At 35.7% G+C, this 26,479-nt stretch overlaps 1 protein-coding gene across 1 annotated transcript; it reads left to right on the plus strand.

Moving 5' to 3' along the window:
* Positions 1-1,091: 1,091 nt before the first annotated feature.
* On the plus strand, positions 1,092-4,314 carry LOC133519981 (GTPase Era, mitochondrial-like). The gene is made up of 5 exons (XM_061854201.1): positions 1,092-1,376; positions 1,489-1,613; positions 1,976-2,150; positions 3,107-3,298; positions 3,924-4,314. The coding sequence occupies exons 1-5, from the start codon at positions 1,191-1,193 to the stop codon at positions 4,278-4,280; spliced, it is 1,035 nt and encodes a 344-aa protein (XP_061710185.1). The 5' UTR covers positions 1,092-1,190; the 3' UTR covers positions 4,281-4,314.
* Positions 4,315-26,479: the final 22,165 nt, after the last annotated feature.

Consider the following 26,479-nt stretch of genomic DNA (forward strand, 5'->3'; position numbering starts at 1 on the left):
ATAGGGCAGAATTGTTTGATTATAAGAACGTGTTAAACTACTTTTAGGGGACCTGTAATGACCATATTTTTGTAAATATTGGATTTAAAATATCTTTTGGCACACGTCACGTGACCAAACTCGAAACGTCATTGAAGATTCTGATGACGTCACAACTCTCGGATTGACACTGTTGACAGGCGATAAACAACAAATGACAAATGTCAGTTGACAGTTCGTATCTTCTACGTCTGTATGAAGTTATGTGTCAAGCCGTAAACTGTGACGTCACACAATTTTCAAAGAGCGTTTTGTCGCGAAAGCTTCTGTCAAAATATATTTTGTTAATTTAACATACTTAAAGCCGTTTTTAGTATAAAAGTTGAATTTTAGGGCAACTTTTAGTTAATATAGAACGTAATACAAGCGTTTCAAAAAATTGGAAACAACCCTATTGCGGGCCTGATAATCTTATATCAGTTTTGAATTCAATATTTATAAAAATATGGTCATTACAGGTCCCCTAAAAGTAGCTTAACATGTTTTTATAATCAAAAAGAATTTATTGGGATACAATTCTGCCCTAAGATTTGTAGATGGAAACAACCCTATTCTACTGCTTTGTTCTATCTATTTCGGTTGTGTAAATAAATCGGTGATATACCGGTACGTTTAAAAATCCCTTTAGCAATCCAATACGATAACTCACAAAATCTGGAGAAGATTAAGACGGGAAGTCATAGCTTTATTACCACCATCAATAGATTGAGGTTTGGTCACAACTGTGCACCAGCTCTCTTAGCCAGATTTTCGTTTATAGCCGATGGTATATGTCCTCACTGCCAGAATGGTAGCGTTGCAGATGTTGAACACCTTATGCTTATCCTTTAAATGCCAAGTGTTTGCATTTGAAAGACTAATCCTTGCAAGTGAATTAAGTGAAGTGTTTAATAATAATGTCCCCTGAACGAAGTGTTGTAACATTACAAAATAAAGACTTGGCTTAAAGGAGTCGCATCCAGGCCATAATTGTTAAAAAAAAAAACACAAAATATGTTAATGTCAACTGTCATTGATGACAATAAATCCGATATTGTATGTCTATGATCCGATCCATGATCCTTAAAGAGTTTTTAGTTGTTAAAGTTTATATTTTGTCATTTTCATAAGGTGTTATTTGAAATGTCATAAACATATCTATCTATAGCAATATGTCCACAGTCATGTTGAGTCCTTTTTGTAAGACATACAGTAAAGCAATCGTCTTCCGCGCAGTTTATTATTCCTCTCAGCCCGAAAAGGCGAGTAAAACTATTAACAAAGTTGTAAACGTTGCCATAATTGGTGCCCCTAATTCTGGGAAGAGTACTCTAATTAATAACATTGTCGAGAGAAAGGTACGTCGGTAAGACTTCGTAATTTGAGACATAACCTCAAAACTATACCAAAATACTTTAAATGGAAAACACTTAAGTTTCCTTGTATGATTTCATGTTTGTCATTTTGTAGATATGCGCTGCTTCAAATAAAGTCCACACTACCACAAAGTTAGTAAGAGCAATGTGTTTTCAAAATGACACTCAAATTGTATTTCTTGACACACCAGGAGTTGCTACTGAAAAGGAACAGAAAAGGTAAATATTTGAAACATTTATTTCGACTTCCAAGTGTAGCTTCCTTAATACACTATTCTCTCCAATCTCTTACAAGCAAAATTCAATCTGTAAATCTCTAATATCACTCTCGTAAGTTACCCTTGGCCCTTGGGTAAGTTAGATTTAAAAAATTCTGTTCAACATCATAATTGAGGGTAATAATTTCTTCTCACATATACATTTAACTAAAGAGGTTCATTATATCTGCATTTTAAAATGCTATAAATCTTTAATTTGGATTGTATCTAATTACAAATGTCAGTAAAGCATGGTATTATGTGGTTCATGGAACATAATAAATCAAATACCATCTGTAACACAACTTTTCATTTTTTTTTCAGATACAAGCTTCCAGAGTCTATGATGAATGCTTGTCACAAAAGCCTAAGATGTGCAGATGTGATAGGTGTGGTACATGACATCTCCAACAAGTGGATCAAAGACAACCTGCACTCTGATGTAGTCAATATGCTGCATAGTGTGCAAAAGATACCTAGTTTTCTTATTATAAATAAAGTAAGTATATAAGTATGCTTAGATAAAGTAAGACACATAATAGTACATTGTGTAGTAAGGGCAGTAACCAAGAATTTACGAACAAGTGTTAATTTTAAGTCTGAAGGCGAAGGTCAGGGTTTAATTAACACAAATTCATAATTCTTGTACCGCCCATGGCACACACAATGTTTTTCATCACACTTGTGAGGAAAAAACAAAATTTTAAGTAAAATAATTATTAAATACAATGACAATCATTTGTCCACCATATTGTAATTTTTGCCAGGTTAGGCATTAAAGGCACAGCTATCCAGTATTCAGCCATGCCTATGAAGCCGATGGTCCTGGGTTCAAATCCTGTTAAGGGCATTTATTCGTGTGATGAGCACAGATATTCGTTCCTGAGTCATGGGTGTTTTCTATGTATTTAAGTATTTATGTCATATCCTTGCAATGAATGAAGGACTTTGGAGAAGGCTATCTGAAACCAAAGGAATTCAAAATGCTACCCATGAGCTCCATCATCAGGCACATGGAGATGGTCATCTTTCCTAAGGAGGCAACTACACAAAAGATCCCTATGGGTCGAAGTGTTTCAGCAAGGACCCCCAAAATCATAAGATGAGATCATAATTCACAGTCCATGCCTCATACACATACATGGGTCATGGCAAGCATCTATTAGAGCAGAGACATGAGGTTACAAATTCAGATTGGGATAGTTAACATGTTAAAATTGTTTGCCTTTAGCATTTGTGTTTATTTTTAGAAGAAATAAAGTTTACTAGGTTTATAAGTGTGTAATATTTAAATAAGTATTTTCCACTCTTTAATTTTCTTGTAGTTAATTTGAAGTGCATACTATTTGCTTGACCCTCAACTTAAACTTCTTACATTCATATTTACTGATCCACTAAATTTTACCACATTCAATAGACCAGAAAATTAAATTATATTTTTATTTTCATTTTCAGATAGACAGACTGGATTCAAAAAGACAGCTCTTGTCTGTGATAAGGAATTTGACCAATGGAATGATAGCTGGGAACCCCGTTCAAGACCCTGAGACTGATAGCAGAAAAAAGAAAAGAGAAAGGGGTTATAGCCACTTCTCTGACATTTTCTTGGTATCAGCTTTAAACGGAGATGGAGTAAAAGACATAAAGGTTTATTAGTAGTTATTTAATGTTATTACTACTTGTACAAAAACTATTTTATCAAGCTAAAAATAAACTAGTGGCTCTGTGAGCTGTAGAACCCGCGAGGATAGCTTTGCACTAAATAAGTCTATGGCTCCGCCATTTTGGATAATTTCCAAAAACTGACAAGAAAATTATATTTAATCATTTAACCAGCTCACAAAATTTCTACCGTCAAATTACGACTTGTAGAAGACAACATCCGGAAATACAAAAGCATTTTTGCCCAAACTGAAACATAGACCTTTGCTAATGCTTGGTCAACTAGACCACACTTAATAGGTATACTGTATTTTAATTTCCTTTGAAATCTTATACATTTTTATTAAAAATTAAGACAACACAGGTACAATCAGTATCATCTATGAAAACACTTTCACACCTGTTATTTTTGTACGAAATGCTCTAATTACCAGTTTACTGGAAATTGTACTGTTTGCCTTTATACTTGGAACTCTTGTCATAAACATCGTATTACAACATGTATTACACCTGTATTACAACATGAATGTAATAATAATAAAATACTTGGATACCTATTTAGAGAATTACTATATTTCCATTCTAAATACAAATCTTGTTTATTTTTTAGGATTACCTCATCAGCAACGCCAAGCCTGCTTCCCTGCACTTTTCTCCAGAAGAGTGGACTGACCAAACACCAGAATCGTTAATAGAAGAAGCAGTGCGGGCCAAGTTTTTGGACTTCCTCGCTCAGGAGCTGCCTTATAACCTCAAAATTGAGCTAGAGTATTATGAGGACCTTCAAGAAAAAATTATCTGTTCTGTAGCTGTAGAATGCCCTTCCGACAGAATAGCTAGACTTATATCTGGTGCCGGAGGGGGCAGGCTTCAACAAATCAAATCACAAACTAGGAATGACTTAGTAGATCTATTTAAGAAACCTGTTGTTATTAGTATTCAAATGAAAATTAAACCTAAACCGTAAGATTACTGGTTATTATAATAAATATGTAAATATTTTCTTTTGTTTTACAAAATATTCGTCGTAGTCGACGTCCGACAAACGAATGTTACATAGTAGAGAAAGGCGGAAAATTTAGAAACTAGACGCGGAAGATCGATCTCTCATAGATTTTTTAACTTGGCTCCTTTATCTTCTAACATTAGTTTGCCAGACTATATAAAAATTATGTATGAAACAAAAAAAATGACTGAGGGTCCATTTTCTGAGGGTACATCTTCGATTTTCGTAGTCCCCCTCAATAAATACTTGCTGTATTTTATTACTGTACTAACATATTATTAGAACACCGGCGAACTAACACCTTCATTATTAATTTTAATTCTAATGTTATATTTTAATATTTCTCGCTCAGACGTGGCTTAAAATTATATCTATTTCATTTAAATAATAGCTTTATGTATACTCAATACGACAAACTACTAACTCAATACTTACGTCGCTCCATCTCGTGCATAAGAAGGTATATTCTGGCAAGCCCGTTCTGTTAGTAGAAAAGTTTTACAAATAAAAATATTTGGGGACAAAGAATCGATCTCCCATACAAATTTTGAATTTCGCGCCTTTTTCTACTGACAAAGTGACCTTGCCCATGTAGCTGTTTACTTTTAATTTCAATTCTAAACAATAAGCGTGAAATATTAATTTGAATAGTTCATTCAATACGACGGCGCGCGCGTTTTCCTCGCCCCAGCTTGCCGCCTCGGCCGAGGCACGTCTACACTGGCCGTTTTGAGTGTGAGGAGATTGCCTCGCGCGTATTTTCGCACTGTGTGGACCCGCCCATACTTAAATTTTTAATTTTTTTTTTTTTTTTTTATACTACGTCGGTGGCAAACAAGCATACGGCCCGCCTGATGGTAAGCAGTCTCCGTAGCCTATGTACGCCTGCAACTCCAGAGGAGTTACATGCGCGTTGCCGACCCTGCAACTTTGAATTACTGCATGTCATTTATTTGTAGTACTTATTTAATATCTAAGCAAACTACGGACGTTTAGCGACGATCAGTGCCACCCGTGGTACAGACCGCGTAGCCAACGTGCCTATCGTTCACGCTCTGTGGCGAACGAAACGCAACTGTCACAGTCGCACTAATTTGGAAGAGTGATAGAGACAGATGACTACGCTACGAAGCGTTAACGATTGTAACGTTGGGTACGCGGCTAGGTACCTATTTATCTCTTCTAACACATGGCACGAGATGAGACAAGCGAAGTCAGGATAATTTATTTAAGTAATACAACATGACATGATCCACAGTAAAGATTTAATTCATGCTAGAATTCGACAGTGGTGTAGGTGGCGTTGTATGGCTCCGGATACTCTTCGTAAAGGCCGTGGCAGGATAATGGAACATCTTGTCCCTTAATAGCTTTTCGACCTGTTTTTTTTCTGGAGATGTGCCACGTCATTTGTAAGTACTATACTAAATTTCAGCATTCGTCTCTTCTTATTAAAAAAAAAAAGATTTCATGATTTTTTCCGTTTTAACGGAACAAATTCTTTCGTGCTTTACTCTTAGTTGAGACCTGCAATATGTAATTAAAATCAGGTTAACACTCCAGATAAAAAAAATTATTACGTGTGTCAACATAAAAAAATATTAAGTATAATTTTTAAAACACAGACAGATCAAAGTTTTCAATTAATAATACCTTTTATAATGACCTACTACGTATATTTAATTCAAGCTTTTAACAATGGTAATCAATGGTGAATCATGATGAAATTATTTAAGCAAGCTGGTAAGCCCCCTTGATGTAATTAAATCCATCATATTAAACCTTCTTTCATATGCGTATCAATACAGGCCTGGTGCATAATACCGTTTCTGAAATCATAATTTGTGGCCTTCCATCCGGTAAGGTTCCTATTGATCCATGTCCAATAGCGCATAAGGACCCTTCTCCGATGGAAAGTTTTTTTTACGTAAATACATAAAGCATATCCTTATATTCCTTATGCTTAGGACCCTTCTCTACCATCAGAGACGGGTCCTAAGACAGATTTTGACATATCGACAAAAAGAACATCTATAAGAACATCATGTTTCATTGGAAGGTTAGTGTCATGTTTTCACACGATCTAGAGTCTCTTCGGAAAGAGTCGTGGAAGGTATTGGGCCCCATACATTCCACTACTCTTCTCTTTTAGCACAATCGGAATAGAACAAAGCTCGAAATCTCTTGGACAGTCCTGAAATTGGGTACCTATGTATGTAAATAAAAGGCCCTTTATTCATGCCCATACCATTTGACGTTTAGGGACCGCGAGGAATCGCAGCCATGTTGGAAAATGTGTACCATCCTGGAGAAATTCGCGTTTACCTCAAAATCTACGTTATCTAGGAAAATGGTGTAAGACAACATTAAAGCTGATTAAATTCTACACCAAAAAGTGCGATATCTTTGCGAAAAACCCACATCTTGCAATAGAAAATACTTACTGAATCTTGCCTTTTATTTACATACATACCAAATTTCAGGACTGTCGAACAGATTTCGAGGTTTGTTCTATTCCGATTGTGCTATTTCCGCACAGACTCTAAATCTCGAATCTAATAGTTTACTCGACAAGTTCAAAATGTTGAAATAGACATACTACTCCTAAAAATACGTGTGATACCAAAATGGATTTGGAATGTTGTATAGAAAATGTATTCGAAGCGTTTATTAGCACACAAACGAGTTTAAAAGTTGTCGACAAAAAAAGGCGGAAAAAGAAGACATTTCATTTTTGCCCAATATCTTAAACGTATTAATATTTAAGAAATCTGAATAAAATATTATTTAAGAGGAGGAAATTTCCAATCAAAAAGAACTATATCTCCATTATTTATACTTTTTATTCAACGCTGAACATAGCCCTCCGCGTCTCATTTTTGGGATACGTGCGCGGCGTGAAAAAGCGAGTGCGTAACATTAAATATTATTTTAAACGTATTAAATATACATTTAATAATTTGGAAAAAATATGGTGTATATTAAACGAGTCAAAAAATGTAATACTGTTAGAATTTTATCTTAAAAATATTTTTTCAACAAGTTAGGCAATTATTAAGTAACACATTTTTCTCGAATTTTTGTCTTTACTTTTTTGTTAAAATATTTCGCCTCGTGGAGCCTTTCTTACTTAACAAGATCACGTCATAAAAATTTAATAAAATTATTACTTTGTTTAAAAGAAATTTTAGAATAATAGTGAAAACTAACAAAAAATGAAAAATAAAATAGTAAAATATTAAACTATATCATAAGCAAACTATTAATTATTTCGAAGCTTTTATAACGTGATCTTGTCTAGCATGTATCTCTATGAAACTCCACGAAGCAAATAGATTTAAAGATAATTCTATTTACTTTGTTTTACAATGAAGAAGTTAGTTCTAGAAAATTTTGTTATTAAAAAAATTCCTAACTTGTTGAAAAATAATATTTAAGTATTTTTTCTAACGGTACTAGATTCTCTGTGTTCAAAATACACCATAAAGTATATACCACGTGATCGTATATACAAAAAGAGAAAACGTTTTTCACTTCTAAATATTTTCCATTCTCTACGATTTTTTAGTATGTTATTGACACAATGAAAAACTAGGTTTATAGTTTTTCCTTTTTTTTTTCAAACTTTTCACAACAAAAAACATTTTTTTTCTTCAAAAAATCGAAATTTATAAACCTAGAATATGTTATGCCGAAGCAATCGATATCAAAATCAAAGTGATTTGTTAAGATTTAGTTAGTGGAAATCGTTTTCTCCCGAAATGGACTTTCATAGAAAAATTACCGTTATTTCGTTAGATTCGAAAAGTTATTCTTCCGTATTAATTAATACCTTTAAAAATATTCAATGTGACGTACTTGTTTTTTGAAGCCGTGCGCCTATACCCAAAATCACGCAGGGATACCTATTTTCAGCGCTAAATAAAAAGTACAAATAATCGAGATACAGTTCTGCAAGTACAGACTTTTCTATTGGAAATATCCTCATCATCAACATTAATTTTGATTTCTTAAATATCAATACTTTTTGAGATATTGGGGAAATAAGAAATACCTACTTTTTCCCCTGTTTTTGATGATAACTTTGATATTTTTTGTGTGCTAATAAACCCTCCGAATGCAATTTTCTAGACATCATTGTGAATCTATATCACACGTATTTTTAGGAGTAGTATCTCTATTTTACACCGTTTCAGTTTGTCGAGTAGACTCTAATTTTTTTTTCACTTTTAAGAGGCAACAGGAGTGAACATTTCTCCATACAAACGTACTCGACCGTGGTTTTTAGGGTTCCGTAGCCAAATGGCAAAAAACGGAACCCTTATAGATTCGTCATGTCCGTCTGTCTGTCCGATTCTGTCACAGCCACTTTTTTCCGAAACTATAAAAGCTATACTGTTCAAACTTGGTAAGTAGATGTATTCTATGAACCGCATTATGATGTTTACACAAAAATAGAAAAAAAAAACAATAAATTTTGGGGGTTCCCCATACTTAGAACTGAAACTCAAAAAATCTTTTTTCATCAAACCCATACGTGTGGGGTATCTATGGATAGGTCTGTAAAAATGATATTGAGGTTTCTAATATAATTTTTTTCTAAACTGAATAGTTTGCGCGAGAGACACTTCCAAAGTGGTAAAAAGTGTGTCCCCCCCCCGTAACTTCTAAAATAACAGAATGAAAAATCTAAAAAAAATATATGATATACATTGCCATGCAAACTTCCACCGAAAATTGGTTCGAACGAGATCTAGTAAGTAGTTTTTTTTTTATACGTCATAAAAATTAAAAAAAAAAATTTTTTTCATCAAACCCATACGTGTGGGGTATCTAAGGATAGGTCTTCAAAAATGATATTTAGGTTTCTAATATCATTTTTTTCTAAATTGAATAGTTTGCGCGAGAGACACTTCCAAAGTGAAAAAAAGTGTGTCCCCCCCCCTGTAACTTCTAAAATAACGGAATGAAAAATCTAAAAAAAATATATGATATACATTACCATGCAAACTTCCAACGAAAATTGGTTTGAACCAGATCTAGTAAGTAGTTTTTTTAATACGTCATAAATGGTACGGAACCCTTCATGGGCGAGTCCGACTCGCACTTGGCCGCTTTTTGAAGTTAGAGCAATGATTTTTTCAACACAGATTATTATTATTAATATCTATGTCGGACTGTTTAGATTTTAGTGATATTTTTTGTTTCTTAAGGCGCTAGTGCACTTCAAATATTCACAAATACGGCCTTATTTACTAGGCCACAAAGAGAAGCATTATGGTATTCAAAACTGACATCAATTAGCCTAAAAAGCAAAACAGTCCGACACAGATCATTTCATTACCATTTAGATCTATCGTTACATTTGGTTAAGTTTTGGAGGAGGAAACATCGTTTTTTGAGATTTTTTACGCAGGATTTTTCGCCTAACCTAGAGTTGTCCTTATCGCACTAGTTTTAGGAGCCGCTTCCGTTAGCAAGACGGTTATTACTCACCTAAAATATTTAAATCTCAGCTCCGGTATCCTCTTAAGGCAGTTTACTGGAACACTAATCGACTTATAATTATTCATTAAAGCTCTATATGTATACTATACTATTTCTACTAGTATAGTTTTATTAGTATTGAGCTCTAACAACATTTTGGTGGTAACTACTGGGAAAAAAAAATGCCAGTAGTTACCATTAAACCAAGTAGTTACCACTGGTAATACAATGCGGTGTTAACTAGTGGGAATAATCCGTTTTTTGTACCAAATTTTTACAATAATCAAAAAATCTAAAAATGTCAACCGGAAGGGCTTAGCTATGGTTAATATACATCCAATTATGTAAAAATATATTTCATAATGTCAATATTCAAAGAGGAAAACGGGGACTACGTTTGTATGACGAAGCGGCCATCCCCTTTCCTCTTAAACTTTTAAGCTTAGATGATCACATCGGTCCTCTTTTACCAAAAACTTACACCGTCCTAGAAAGATCCTAGACATTGAAATAGTTATCTATGGACCTACTTTAACTTACTACGTCAAACATGACATGTTGTGTGAGAGCTATAAATTTTCAGATAAATATTATGAAGATTACATTATAATATATATATTTTACTATCAGAAGAGTAATTTAAAATGAAGTGTAAAAACTGTAAAGTCCTTGATGGGCTGTGCGTGGCGCCAGCCTGCTGTTGGGTCGTAAACCTGAAGACGGGGACTCTAATAATTGCCTATATCGTCATTTTACCCCTAATCAGTATTACTGTGGCTTTCATAGTGTTTACATTCGAATATGAGAAGAAACCATTTTCAACGTTGGAAGCCGGAATCCTCTACTTAATTTTCTTGCTAATGTTGATAATGAGTGTGCTCCTACTCGCCGGGGTCTATAAGCGTTCTCGGTGCCTGCTTGCTGCTTACGCCTGGCATATGATAATTCACATAATAATTATGGTGATATTTTTTGTGCATGGCGTAATACGTTTCACATCGCGAGATATTGTAAGCGGTGGTTTGTTATTGATGTGTATATTTTTATTAGCTATTTTATATGTAACGGCTTGTTATCATTTTTTTCTTGTTGTGAATTCTTATAGAATGAAAATTCCAGTGGTAAAAGTTTGAACATTCGTTTCAGTATCTGTAACACCCTTTTAATTAATTTTCCTGTCTACTGAGCTCTATAGTTATAGTATATAGTTAAATCAAGGTTAAGGTTCTAGACTATTCTAGAACCTTAGCCTTAATATATCAATTTTTTTAAGTATCTAAGTCGCATTATTTTACGGTTGGCTATTATCATAACATAACACTTGATTTCTGCTTACCAGAAATATTAGTATAGGCTGGCATATGTACACTAATACTTTACTATACTTAAAGTGAACTTGCGCCAGTTGTGCCTAATTATAAATGCACTTCAAGCCTGACCTGAATATATGATCAATCACGCGCTCTAAACTGAACTGTCACCCTATAGAGGTACATGAGAATAACAGCGCCCTCTTGACAATGATCATAGTTATATTTTTGGCCGGGCTTTAAATTTAAAGTCTACTTTATAATTTTCTTACTAACCAACCCTATTTTATCTGCTTTATATAACACCAAATAAATTTACATAGTAAGTATCCTTACTCAGTCATGCTCATGCTCAACAATAGAAGCACGAAACTCCAAAGACGCCGTCTAGGTGTACTACTTAACCGCACAACTTTGTTGAGACTTGTTTACGGATAGTGACAGTTCAGTTTATGTGACGGTGGTCCAAACTTAGGAGGTAAGTACATTACGCTACACGATTAAACGATTTCGGTTCGACTAAACTAGTTATAGCTCGGGGTTTAGTGACCCTAAATCTATCGGTCCCGATGTTCGGCAAGCGGCACTTCACAAACTTACCCGTACTTAAGATCTAGTTTTCAGCCGTTGTTTTCACACTGATTTAGTTGTAGTTTAGTTGTGTTTGGAGCAGTTATGTAAGAGTTTCTAGAATGCAAAGCTGCCAAACTTTCATATAACAAATCTGCCAAACGTACAGTCAGCGTCAAATACTTTGTAGCAACTAAAGTAGCCAAATAGTTCGGTACACCATATATTTAGTATGGTGTACCGAACTATTTCGCCACTTTAACTGCTACAAAGTATTTGACGCTGACTACCTTAAATTAGATGAAACCGATTTTACTAGGCCTGAATTATATTTATTTACATAGGTAGACTATAGAGTCTTACACATCTATAATAATTGAAGGGTACCTGACAGTGGGGTATTTAACGCGTTTTCCCTAGTTAAACTAGTTTTCGTAAAGTGTCTCGGTAATTTTTTGATTCACTAAAAAGCGGCCAAGTGCGCGACGGACTCGCTCATGAAGGGTTCCGTTTTTGAAGACCTATCCATAGATAACCCACTAGTACGGGTTTGACGAAAAAAAAAATTAAGTATGGGGAAACCCCAAAATTTACTGTTTTTTTTCTATTTTTGTGTGAAAATCTTAATGCGGTTCACAGAATACACCATTTACCTAGTTTCAACAGAATAGTTCTTATAGTTTCAGAAAAAAGTGGCTGTGACATACGGACGGACAGACAGACAGACATGACGAATCCATAAGGGTTCCGTTTTTTGCCATTTGGCTACGAAACCCTAAAAAGACGGGCCGTATGCCTGTTTGCCACCGACGTAGTATTAAAAAAAAAGGACATGGGTGCGTAGCCCACGTGCCAATCGTCACTGTCGCACTAATATGGAAAAGTGATAGAGAGGGATGACTACGCTACGCTATGCAGCGTGAACGATTGGAACGTTGGCTAAGCACCATGTTTATGCTACGACGGTACGACGCTACACCGTAGCAAGTAACTACCATTTCATGCGTAGCAATACAGTAGATTAATAAGATAAGTAAATTAAACCATCATTACTTTAAAGGTGTCACCAGTTTTTTCGGAGATAAGCGCGATTACCTAATTTTACAGTAGATTATTTATGTCTCGGGGTAAAGCGAAATAGGGCTGTATTACGAACGACTTAAGAAGGATCTTGGTTCGGCGACTAGGTGTGATGCGGCTTTTTAACATGGAATGGGAAGGACGAAACGGATACAGAAGGTAATAAATACAGTTCCGACTTCGCAGGTAGACACTTCAGGCCCCCTTAGCGTTGTCTTTGTCCTCTTCGCCGTATTCTTTTATTGTGTCAGAGCGTTTAGTTAAATCTTATCATTTGCATGACTAAGTGCCTACTTAAGATAATAAAGTTGTCCGCGTTAAGACATGCAAATAAGTTAAAAAAGTATACTATAGACGCGGACGAAGCTTTGAATATAATATTTTAATGTATTATTATTACCTGTTTAGTATTTACGTTTGTTTATATTAGGTATGCAAAAAACTTGTTTAATGCTATTAAATAGCTTTATATTAGCAAAGATAATTTGAAATAAAGGTGGATCGTAAAAGAAAATTTTGTAGCCACAGTAAAGCCATCTTTCGACACATGATTAAAACTTTTAGAACGCAATTTGACTTTGATCCTTATTCTTTCACTGATATGTGTTAATCAATGTGTCATCTTACCGGGCATCGGCTAAAGTTTGTGGCATCGCTCGAAAGGATGCCGCCATACCGTGTGTGTTAAAATTAGGTGTGTTCTACTTAGGTCACTGTAATTTAATATTAGTAACATTTTCTTTTTAGAATAACTTTTCTTCAGTCTTTCTGACAATGCGTACACCCTGAAATACTTTTCGGCGGCTCATTTTTCCTCAGGCACTTTTTGTATAAAAATTTGGGCCTTGTATGGCGGTTGTGGGGGTATTAATTCGGTGGCAAACAAGCATACGGCCCGCCTGATGGTAAGCAGTCTCCGCAGCCTATGTACGCCTGCAACTTCAGAGGAGTCACATGCGCGTTGCCGACCCTAACCCCCCCCCCCCCTAGTTGAGCTACTTGTTTTGAAGGGCAAGAGAAAAGTATGAGGAAAGTCCTTCTGCGTAAGAATTATTAAGTACATTTTATTTATTTATTTTTAGTAGGTATTATCATTTTTTTTAACCTATAAGTATCTCTAACTTCTTATTTTCCCTATAAGTGTTTCTCTTGCCCAATAGTTTCTTTAAGGCGAACCTCACACAGCCGGAATGTCTCTCTGAATTCATAATGAATTCAGATTGTTAATACAACCTTGCCTCACATACTCGTATGTCAACATTCCGATTGTTCAGTTGTCTAACGAACTTATGTCTCACTCTCTTCCACAAATGCCAATTCCATAATCCATAATGCGATTCCAGTGTGGGTGTGCTCGTCTATACATAAAGTATGGAAAGAGGTGCGTCAGGAATTTATAATATTCATTTTTATATTCTGAATTCAGAACGCTCGTCAGTATCTTTCTTACAATATCTGAAAAAATAAGGATGCGTGTGGAACTTAATTACGTTGTATGGAATTTCAGGTCCACCAGGCTGAATTCGCTGTTTTACGTCACTATAGTATGCTTGAACGTTGTACTTAATTCAGAGAGACATTTCGGACGCGGGAGTCCGGCCTTGCTCCACCTAACCCTTTAACAAATTTTCTTTACCTCTACTTGACTTTTGAAAAGGCCCTAGAGCTTAGTTTTAGTGAGATATTTTGTTTTACAATAATCAATTTATTCACATGAAGAGACTTCAACATTATTTTCCACATGTTAAACCAAACGCAAGTTATGATTGTTATTTGCAGGGCTCGAACAAATCATGCGGATGACGCAAAAGTGACGTAATTTTACACATAGTGTGATATTTGTATTTAAACCACCGTGTGACATGTCGCACTAACTAACAAAATAATCGTAAATAATTCCATGGAATTTAGGTGACAGGGTGATGGGTCTTGAATAAAATAATCTCATGAAACTTGTTACTGTAAGCATAGAGGTATAACCAAACTTAGAATGCTCACTCTATGGGCGTTTCTCACAGCGTTTTAACCGCTGACAGTCCCCTGCCCACATTTATGATGAAGTTCTAGAAGATCGGTGGGTCAGTTTTGTTTATTTTAAATAAGAAAGGTACTAGTTTACCGTAACCAAAAATGGTATACCAATCTTCTAAATGAACTTCGACATAAACATGAGACTTTCAGTGGTTGACACGCTCTGAGAAACACCTACGAAAATTAAAAATACTATTTGAAATCACCCTATGAGTGGCTTGACGTCATCGGCATGATTTGTTCGAGCCCTGGTTATTTGGAACTGGAGGAGGGTTAGCGTAAGCATATAGGTATTAGCGATCAATTTCTCCAACAAGGATGAGCTAAGGCGCCATATGAAAAACTGTGACCTCAACCCATTGCAGTAGAAAGAAACAGGTTCCAACCGACGCAAATCGTTCACTGATATAGCAGGATATTTTGAATCAATCTCATTAGCTTGCAGAACGTGAATTAACGTGATATTCGACGAGATAATCACTCCCGACCACCTGCGGTGATCAATTACAATTACCAAAACGGTGTACTCACGTGCCCCTTATGTGCACGAGTCTTCGTGAGTCACTCAGGAGCGCACGAGCGCTACCAACAGCGGAGTTAAAGCAGTCGCCGTGGCCGACATCAGCCTGTAGAGAATTGGAATCCATAGGTAAGTCTATGTGTTTTATCCATTTCAAGAGAAAAAAGCGTGCAGTATTCAGTGTTCACTACTCCCCATGAATTTGATGAAACTTAGTGAAAAGCTGTTTTAATGCGGTTAGGTTAGGCTAGCTTCGGTATTTATTGCTTAAATAATGAGTTTATCAATGGACCAATCACTTCCCCAACCGAAATATGCCAGTTGTAGGCCTAGAAGAGACATCTATTTATGTTAAACATTTTAATTTCGATTTTATTTTGCAGGCGATGTTCACCGATTCAAAAAAATCTACTTGCCATAAAAAATAAGGTAAGAAACACGTATGTAAGTACTTGCTTATAAGCAATATGGAAGAGTGATAGAGATGTCTACGCTACTCTACGGAGCGTTAACTATTGGCATATTGGCTACGCGGGCTGATGATTATGCAAATTATGATATTATATCTGGGTTTTCGTACATAATAGAACACGTATTGAAGTATCATTCCCGTATTACGTTACAAAATAATCAAATAAATACCTCCTAGTAGTCCTAGTTACCTAACTACAATCTGACACAAACTGAACCATATTTCTCCTGTGTAACCATCCAGGAGTGAAGAAACAGTACATAATTGGCTGACCCGGCACACGAGCCGGTACACAGCGTAAATTTCACACAGTTTTAATTAAGGCTACTGTTTACTGATCCTAATGAAAATGCGACAATTCGTAATTTTGAGGGTATGATTTGTTGTTCCAATTTGGAAAATTTTACACCTTATTTCTTTATTTCATTTCGGTCGGTTTTGTTTATCCATTATTGTGAAAAATTGTGTCGCAATTTTGTGTTTACGTGCAAATAAGTTTTTGTTTTGCGTCGCTTTCAAGTTTACGAGTATACGAGTTTTTTTTTTGGGAATACAATTTTTTATGTTCAATAATTACTCTGTTATCCTCATATTAAATTATAAAACTGAATAACTACTTCTTCTATTAATGTGTGCATTTTTTGTTCACACCAGTGGAAAACAAGTGTACAGCTCTCATGATGATCATCGGTTACTGACTATGAAAATTCCTTATGAACATCTGAAGTGATATCTAAATTCTCCGTGAAAACCTTACCTTGATAGTTAGTGATAGTGGTGGAAGAAGTGCAGAAATGTATGAAACAGTACCTATGTACTTTTGTCTCAAGCGACGCTGCTTGGCACGATTGTTCCTTATTTCATACTTAGTTGATATATTGGCCTTTTTTTATAGTTAATCTCTTGCCAACCTCCCATAAAGGGGGGGGGGGGGGGGGGGGGAAAGACAGCTCCGGCGGTGCACTTCACGATTTATTTCTCCCTACCTGTAGAATAAAAAAAAATATTATTTTACCCTCCACCTCAGATCATAGAAAGTACTAGATGGCTGACGGAGGCGTGGCGCGTGTCGCCGCGACATGGCCACATCGTGGCCATACCAGCCCGCCGTAAGACAGTAGCAAATTAGCTGTCATTGACCAATGTGCGCGTCAATTTTATTGAAATGCCGAATTATAGCGTTATTTTGTGTCGAAATAGCATCCAAAAACTATAAGGATCATGGAGTTACATACCACATGTGAGTACATTTTTTTCCACGTATTAGTCAATAAAACCACACATTTTAACAAATAAATCCAGTGACATATGATTTTTCTGAGTCAGACCATGTTGTCATACAAACGCGTGGCAATTTGTCTATGCATCCTACATTGACGCTTTAGCATGGAAAACTATTTGTAGTGTCCTTAGCAACGGCGCAATGCATTAAACCGCTAACGATATTCACAGGGGCATTATTGTTTCTTGGTACGACCGCCAACCGCTCCCTTCATTGACGCCGCGAAGTAGAGTGGTGCTCGTGCATATAATTGATCTTTGAGCGTTATCGATAGAAATGTTTGGATATAGTGTGTATGAAAGTAATTATTTTTCAAGTAAAATTTTACAATTATTTTATATGCACCTAATGTTTAATTTAATACTTATTAATTTGGATTAAAAATCGAATAGGTAAGCCAAAAAATAAACTGATTTAATTAAGTACAATTTATTTATAACATTATATTTTATACCTATAAGTATATTTTATTCAGGTTCTTAGCAACGATTCGAATAACTGCACTAGGTATAATCAAATATGTTCATGATTGCAATTTTTTTCAGTTTCCCGAAAAATTCCAGTATTAAAGAAAAATGGATAGATGCTACAGGTAGAGGGCCCTAACTGGTTTACGAGCGAGAAAAGTGTTATTTGTTTGGATCATTTTCAAGAAAAATGTTTCCAGTTACACTTCGCCTCATTTATATAACGATAGAATATAAATATGTTTAAAATAATAGTATCTTGTATACTTAGTCGATCCAAAAGTTCTATCAGAAAGATTTTTAATGATAATTATGATTACTCTTTCCTTATTATTCGTACATGTGATTTAAAAGCTTATTTAATGCTGCATTATACTTACAATATACTTGCTTTCGCAGTTCTTCATAACTCTATGTAACATGCTGGAATTGCTTTCAATTGGTGACGAAATATGCTATAATAAACTGAAACTATTTTTTTAATGAAGCGCTCACGTCTAACGACAATCCCAAAGTAAACAATTTAAACAAACATTACATCAAATAATGACTAAAATTTAAACCAATTAGATTAGTTACCACTAGATCTATTTACCACTCAGTATCAACTCCTATGTTTCCACAATATAACTTGAAAAATGTTTCGGCACTGTTTGTCTTCTCCGTAGTCCATTTATTGTATCTTTTCATGTAATGACTGTTTGTTGCCATAATAAAATAAAATAAAAAATAAAATTAGTTAAGCATAAACAAGCTTTCGCAACATGGTACATGTTTTTTTTTTAAATTAAAAGCTTTGTATTACATTTTATCAGTAAAAACCTTTGTGAGAGAACTTATGGATCAACTAATATACCTTACACGTACCTTAAAATTCTTAGCTCGTAAATAAGGTCAAAAACTTAAAGGAATATAAATTAAGTCTATGGCAATTATTACTTAAAACAAAAATGTCAAAACTCTAAGATCATGTTCAGAACATGTAAAATATCGATAGCTCTATCAAATTGTCCTCACTCTAGTGCCGCCGCTCTAGGCTCCTACACCGCGCGGTTTGGTCAATCACAGCGCGTGAGTTGGTTGTCTGGCCACGCCTTTAATGATGTGGTGGGGGACAGTTGGAGACAGCGAGACTCGTTGAAATTATGCTTCGTTATAAATCTCCTTACTTCTTATATCTATGACCTCCACCATCCCTTGCTATCACAGCACATGCACTAATTTAATTATTTTTTACAAATTAGCCCATTTACTGTTGGAAAGGCAAAAAAGTGTCAAAATGCTATATAATGTTCAATTTCGTTTATAAACCCAAATATTTGTAAAAAATATCAAACTCGACTTGAAAGCTACAGTTACAATCGGGGACTTTCCCGGTGAACTAGTTCAGATTTTTTTTGCCCCGATCCTTACGACCGAGGTGAACTCCGCCTCCCATAGAGATAACCAATTACGATGCATTTCGAATTCTTTATGATAATGAAAAGGGTAAAAGCAGGTAATGAGACAAACAATAGGTAGTAAGGACAGTTTATTAGTGGTTGTTTAGGCTAAACTGCGCCTCCCCATAAAGATAACCAATTAGGATGCATTTAGGATTCCTTATCTTAGTCCGCAAATGCCGGCCACTACAAATACATTGGACGACAATAAACTTTACCTGAGTTAACCTTTTTTTTCGACACCCACTTTTTTTAAGTGCCATACTTATTGGTTATCACTTTTGTGTTATCTTCTCGCCACCTGCAAGACGTTTATTTCGTTTTAAGTAGGTACTCACGTAGAAATAATCAGAGGGCTAACTGGACCGCCGGAATCGACTTTTCCCACTCCCTTTTTTTGGGGTGTGGGGAGGGAGGGAGCCAGGACTTAATTTCATGGCTAGAGCATTACATCAGTTTAGTATGATCCAAGGAACAATCGTGTTAAGCGTGTAAGCATATAAAAGTGCATGCTTCCTGCACTTACTTCCCCGACTATTATTTATTAGAATCAACACTTAAAGGTACCTTAGTAGGTAAATGCTAATATTAAATACAAGTGCACTTTTTCTCTATGTTAGCACATGAGGTCTGTATAAACACCGTAAATTGCTTTCTCTAGACGTATCACTGCAGTTTTCCATGTACCGAGCACTTAGCGCCGCCGAAATTCGTTCACATGTGCACGGTCACGTGTGCAGACTTATGGTGTGCTTAGCGACGCGCTAAAACCCTCCAGGTACTTCATATCTCCGGCGATTCGACGCTGAGTTTTGAAACTTACTGGAGTTTATGCAAAAATGCGACTTTTGTCGTTAGGGGGTTGACTTTGCTGCTGAAGTTGAGGTGAGTTTAAGTGAGGGTAAAAAATGCAACGGAATGTTGCAGAAAATATTGAAGGTTGACTGAATCACTGGCTTTGTAGCTTCTTACGTAGGTATTCTACTTTATTACCGCTTATCGTCATATTTCACGTGATGGGGACGATATTCAGCTCGTATTTTCAATATCCTTGACGTTAAATCAGCTTTGTGTATTCAACGCTGTATATAACTAATAGCATTACTTATTTATTGAAACATATCACAAAAGAACGCCTACAGTGCAAAATAAAAACACTTGCAGGAGCTATAAATTCCACTGAATCAGGTACTAGCATAAACCATATCAAAAAACGCAAGTTTTACGATTCACTTTAGAATTATATATCATGAAAAGTTTGGATTAAATTTCTGCAAATTACTGCTCTTCTTTCTTTGATGCTAGTAAAAGCTCAACAATAGCAATCGTAAAAATTCGCAATAGAAGCGAACGCGTGCTCGAAATAATAATCACGGACTTGAAAACTGAAAAGCTTCATAAAATTGAAACGAGTGTGGCCAAATTGTACTTGAAACTTTTGCATTGGGACTATTCGTTCGTAGTACGTCAGTTTTTGATAACTGTACTTATGAATTTTGTTTGTGTAAATAGTTGTTTTAGAAGGTTGTTGTTTAACCGCTCGTGCTAATATTGATATCCGAGTAAGCGTAAGTAAGTAAGATTCCAAAATCGAACCACGAGCGTAGTCAGTTGTTCTCAAGTGGAAACTTGAGCGTTGCGAGGGTTTCAAGGCACGAGGGTTAAACAAATTTTGCTACCGAGTGAAACACACAATTTTTCACCACACCATCGCAAATAAAATACTAACTGTAAAACATCAAACAAAATCAAATCCAAATGATAGTTAATAAATATGAATCATTCCAAAATCTAAATCTATCAGTCATCATGAACAAACAACTCAAAATGTGCATCAGATTACTTTCTCATCCGTTTTCGCAATACGAAGAAAGCCTTTACCAGTGTGGTGAAAAATCTAATTCCGATTCAATATTATCTGTCATTGTCGGATTACATTTACAATTCTCAACGAATATATGGGTACCTACTCATATTTGTTTTTAAATGAAATAGGGAAAATATAATTTGGGTGATAATTTGGCGAATAGTTATGTGAAATTGTTTCTTAGACTATTTATTCATTTTTATAAACGTATATTGATTTACCCATTAAACATTTATGAGACTTAATATTAACAAATTGCATGCCTAATAACATAATACTCAAGTCTTAGTCATTAATGTACCGCAATTACAACAATTGTACTTATTAGCGCTCAAGCAACCGTGTTTCACTTTTTCACAATTTCTTTTAGTACCTAGGTATGTAATAAAATTATATTGCACTTTCCAAGAAAAAAGCGTGCCAGTAGGAGCACTTAACTAGGACTGTAAATGCTTAATTGTATTTGCAGCGGGGTAATCCGCAATTAAGGAACAGAATTTAAAACGCTCGTGTTATGTCAACGTAAGTCGCGATATTTCAAAGTCCAAGATCTCGCACGAAATTCCCACGTTCCCCGGCAAGATAAATCTTTTAATGTAGATAGCGGTCCTCTAAAGAGCATTATGTGAAAATATCTTCGGTGATGGCGAAAATAAGCTTGTGTGTTACAGTTGCGTTATTTACTAGTATAGATATCACCAGATCATTTGTCATCCTTGGGACATTGAACATCGTTCTTCAGCTGTTAGAGAGTCAAAAATGGAAAAATACAATGGCGTGGACAATGGTTAGCACTGGGGGCTTATTTGGATTTTACAAGCACGATATCAATATGTGGGCTTGCAACATTTATTGGTGCGAGACAGATGTACTACGATTGGTATCATATGTTTAAATCTGAACAGGTTTTTGGTTAGCAACCGAGACGGGACGAGGATGCGACGGCACACAATACAAACAGCAGCTTGTATTTTCTGTAAAATAATATGTGCTTACATATTATTTGCTGCGTAACGTCACCTGCTAATCCAATCTGCATACATGCTTATATTAATAATATTGAGACCGTTGACTGACATAATTAATGCTGTACTATTTAACCTACCTACGAAAGCTAGACTTCCGTTTGTTACGAACGGAATTTACTGTTGTATTGTATTATACTATCAGTATATATTTTACTCACCCAGTTATTCAATTTGCATAATAAAATTGCTCAATTTAACTCAACTTTATGGTTTACTCCCGCGAGCCTTTACCATTTTAGGAAAATATTTTCCGGATGTAAAGAAACTTTTATGAAACAAAAAGTTTATGTTTATGCAGGAGCGTTTCGCTCACGAGGTTATGGCTTGGCGATAGTTCGTGTATGACCATAATGTTCTCCGTAGAGCTGTTATTTCCATTAAAACGCTTATCTTCAAGATTCATGGCAAGCCCCGGCAAAAATGATGGTCGTTAAAGAAATTGAATACCTACCCTTTAGTCATGTTTAAACTTACACATACATTGTAGCTGGCATCTTTCGTTATGCCTCGCAGTTTTAAAATGTTCATAGGTTTTAACGCTTTGGGATATCCCTCATATCCCAAATGTTGATGGTTTTCTGTACATGAGTTGTTTCGTTTGACACTCTCTTTTGCCCTATTATTGTTGTTATATTTATTTTTGGGCCTATTCGACAAAGACGTGGTTCCTACATATCCACTTTCCTTAAAAAAATACTCTATATTTAATTCATTAACAAATCCTATATCAATAAAGCTTAATAATTTATGATGATTATGGTTGATGTTGCAATTGTGCTGTTCATTATCATGTAGCATTCAGTTTCCATACTATATGCAGAAGGAATGCAATCCATGTGTACCGGAGCTTAAGTATTCATGTTAACGTGTTTCCTTTGTGTATTTTGCGGTCATGTTTTAATCTCACGAACGTGGATCCGTGCAGTAATAATTGAATTCTAATTAAATATTAAATAAAGCTCAATACCTACTAACGTGGATCCTCTTTCTGGCATACGAAGGGTTAATGTGATAACCGCGTTACGGTATAGACTGAACTGAATACTTTACTTTTATTTTTATCTTTATTTTACTAGCTCTCATAATATCTCTTCGGAAAGATGCCTGTATAGCCAAGTAGTTTAATGTAAACATTCTAAAAATGTCACCGATTATATAGTTATAATGTCTATATGAGTAGAACTATTCGAATTTATAATCACCACAAAATGCGTACCTAATAGTCCTAGCCTTATGTGCGTAGCGTTAGCGTTACCTAGCGTGTGCGTTACCTAGCGTGTGCGTTACTTTCTATGCATCTCGCTCGTGCTGGCATATTAGTGTGAGCGAAATGTATACAAAGTATGTAAGTTACGCAGACGTTAGCGAATATGTCAGTGTCAGGTCAGTGACATGCTCGTGGTAGACGTACTAGTCACCAAAACAATTTTTCGCTATTCAAATCTGGAGCGTGGTTTACATAACTCGGTGATCCGTGTATCGACTGTTTGTAAAACACTTGTCGTTATATAACTCAAACAGGCCACGTTCCGTGTCAATATGTATTTTATTAGTTAATCTCGAGCGGCTGTTTATTTATGTTATACCACCCTATATCGTCTCGACGCCTTCGATATTGTTAAACCGTTTATCATCTGGTGTAGCGGTCACCAAACATTGTCTCGACGGACGATCGATCGTGTTAAACTCACTTAAAACAGTTCACCGGTTATTGATAAGGTTAAATGTTATGCTTCGCATAGTTCCAATAAGCTGTCAAAAACATCGTTGGTGAAATATCTTCGTCGTAGGAAAAATACCACCTATAGTAGGTATAATGAAGATATTGGCATTCGTGGAAGTCTTAGCGAGAATGCGCAAAATGTTGCAATGCATACTTGCAATGAAATGTAAGCACTTAGTTACTGAAATAAGGTTTGCCCCTCAGTGGCCTTACTCTCGCCACAACGTTCCTGCACCCTTACTTAGCATATATTTACAATTTGCAATATGAAATACCAGTGTGGCCAGTTATCCTGGTTTTTACATGTTATACCAAGGACTTCATTATTCTCTCTCCCCATAAAACTAAGCGAACGCGCACACAGGTTTAAGTAACTTCGTTTATTATAATTCTACAAGGCACATAAAAGGATTCCAGTGTAAACAGCGTCGAATCAACACGATGAATTTATCTACAGGGAAATCTTCTAGCGGAGAGCAAACAAGTCTCGAGCAAAAGACTGGTAAGGGACGTGTGATTCACTGGGCTAGAAAATGTTAGTTGATTTTTAAATTTCACACATCAATGCCTGCCTTAACGCGGGGGCGCGGCGCCGTCGCCTGTTCAGCTGTGTACGAAATAAATCATGCAAGCTTTTTCTTCGCACTTTACGGATACGATTGGGTTTCAAATCAATTTTACGTATCCTTCCAATGTTATGGGATATGAAATTCGGTTACTTTGAAATATAATAATGTTTGGTCATAATGATGACAGGATTGTTTATGTAAATCTTGCCAAACCTAACTCATTATTTATTTTTAATGTTGTCGTTTTTAGTCAAACGATCATTTTATGTTAGGAAGTGGTAATCTGCTTATTTACTAAAAGCCTCAAACTGTATTTAAAGCGTAAACGTTATTGAGGTAAGGAAATGCAGGTGTTCATATTTAACATTTTAGTTTAGAAAAGATAGTGACGTAAATGGCACGAAGGCAGTAAACACAATTAACACAATTGCAGACACTTAAATTCACAAAACGATTTTGTGACGACTGTAAACTAAATCAAAATATAACTTGACATTGAGATCCATAGCAACTGTATGAAATCTGAGTACACAGTTATACCGGTTCACTTGAGGCGATCAGTGTCGTGTTGAGTATATCTAATAGCCTAGGATGTATACACGTAACGCTTCTTTATTAGCCATCGCCTAGCTAGTCGATATTGCAGGCGCCAACATTCTCATTTCTCGATATCGTGGAGATGGAGTAGAACAAAATGCGATACCATGTAAGACGTCTCGTTACTTTCATGACGTTGTCGTTTAAATTTTAAGCAGGAAACGTCCTTTAAACAGATATATTAATTAGGAACCTACCTATTCCATTTTCACTTCCGTTCACTTTCCTTTTCAAATGAATATAAAACACTGGATTAATTTAGTTTTCGGCGAAGTTTCATTCAAATAATACAACCTGTAGCCCGGATAAGAATTGATTTCGCACAGCATTGAACAGATATTGTATGCTGGAATCGTCCAAACTTTATACCCGGAAGTAGGTAAATAGGAACAAAATTAAGCCTAGTTTTTTTTTATTCCAAGCAATTGTTATTATTTCTATCTTCAAGTATAATAACATTTTTGCCTGAATTACATGTACAGCAATACTTGACGCGGCCAATGATGGTTTATTGATGATCCGTACGACAGCTCCTCGAATTCTCTTTAAGATAGACTTAATTGAGGAAATATGTTTTTACTGTATTTATATTACTTATTTGTTAAATTTCTAAAATAAAAAATGTGTAAAAGTACCAAAAAAGTCCAAAAACATTTGACATTGACAGTTACTCCAAACAAAAATGAACTGTCATAGGGATCATCGTCAAGGGCGGATCCACCGTTGTGGGCACGATGGGCATGCCCACAACCCTAATAGGATGCCCTATTGATTTGCCGAGTAAAATTATGCCGATTTTTGTTTCGCAGAGGCTTTAGCAGAGGACTGTTTGGCAGAACTTCATTACGCAGAGTAGTCAGTTCGCAACTTGGCATAACATTGATAAGCTCATATACTTTTCGTAGAATAATTGTTTGGTAACCGTCATAATTACCTGAGAAACCCTTGGTCGAAACACGATAGGTAGAGTGATTTTTTGTATTAATTAGAAATTCGAGCATGTAAATCGAGAGAGATCGATACTTATTTACAAGAATAATAATTATTTACTAACATTACAGGGGCAATTATTTTTTAGCTTAAGGGGTCATATAAATCTAAAACATTTACAAATATTAGTACAATTTCTAAAAATAATGCCAGATTTTAATTTACAATCGCAGGAGTTTTTTTAGCGTAGTTTTCTATCTAGTAAATCTATCAAACAGGGCTCCATGGACTGCAATAAATAGTAAGATTTTCGATACATTACCTCATACGCCGATTATATGTATGTAGTATAAGTACCGCAATTGCTAAATTACTAACTGTTAGTTAAATTATTGCCATTTTAGATAGATAGATAGATTTATTTATTGGTACTAATTATACACTGTCAAAATTGGTTAAAAATTACAATTTACAAATATAGGTATTCGAAATTAAAATGTAAAAACGTTACTCGAGTAAAGGCCTGCGCAAACTGGAGAGAGGAGGATTTACTCGGCGCAGCGCACGCCGATGATATACAATCCCCTGCGATACCGCAAGCGCCCGCCAGCGCGGCGTATGCGGCCGGCACACCAGGAAGCACTTCGGCGTATACCGGGGCATGCCCCGGCATGCTGGGGCCTACCGCCGCGGTATCTTCTATCGTGCTCCTCGATGCCGCGGAGTAATAATCCTCCGTGATGCTCCGAGGTCGGTCTCAGAAAATTCAAATTTATACCTTAGTT

This window comes from Cydia pomonella, chromosome 7 (assembly GCF_033807575.1).
Source record: "Cydia pomonella isolate Wapato2018A chromosome 7, ilCydPomo1, whole genome shotgun sequence".
NCBI classification, from domain to species: Eukaryota; Metazoa; Arthropoda; class Insecta; order Lepidoptera; family Tortricidae; genus Cydia; species Cydia pomonella.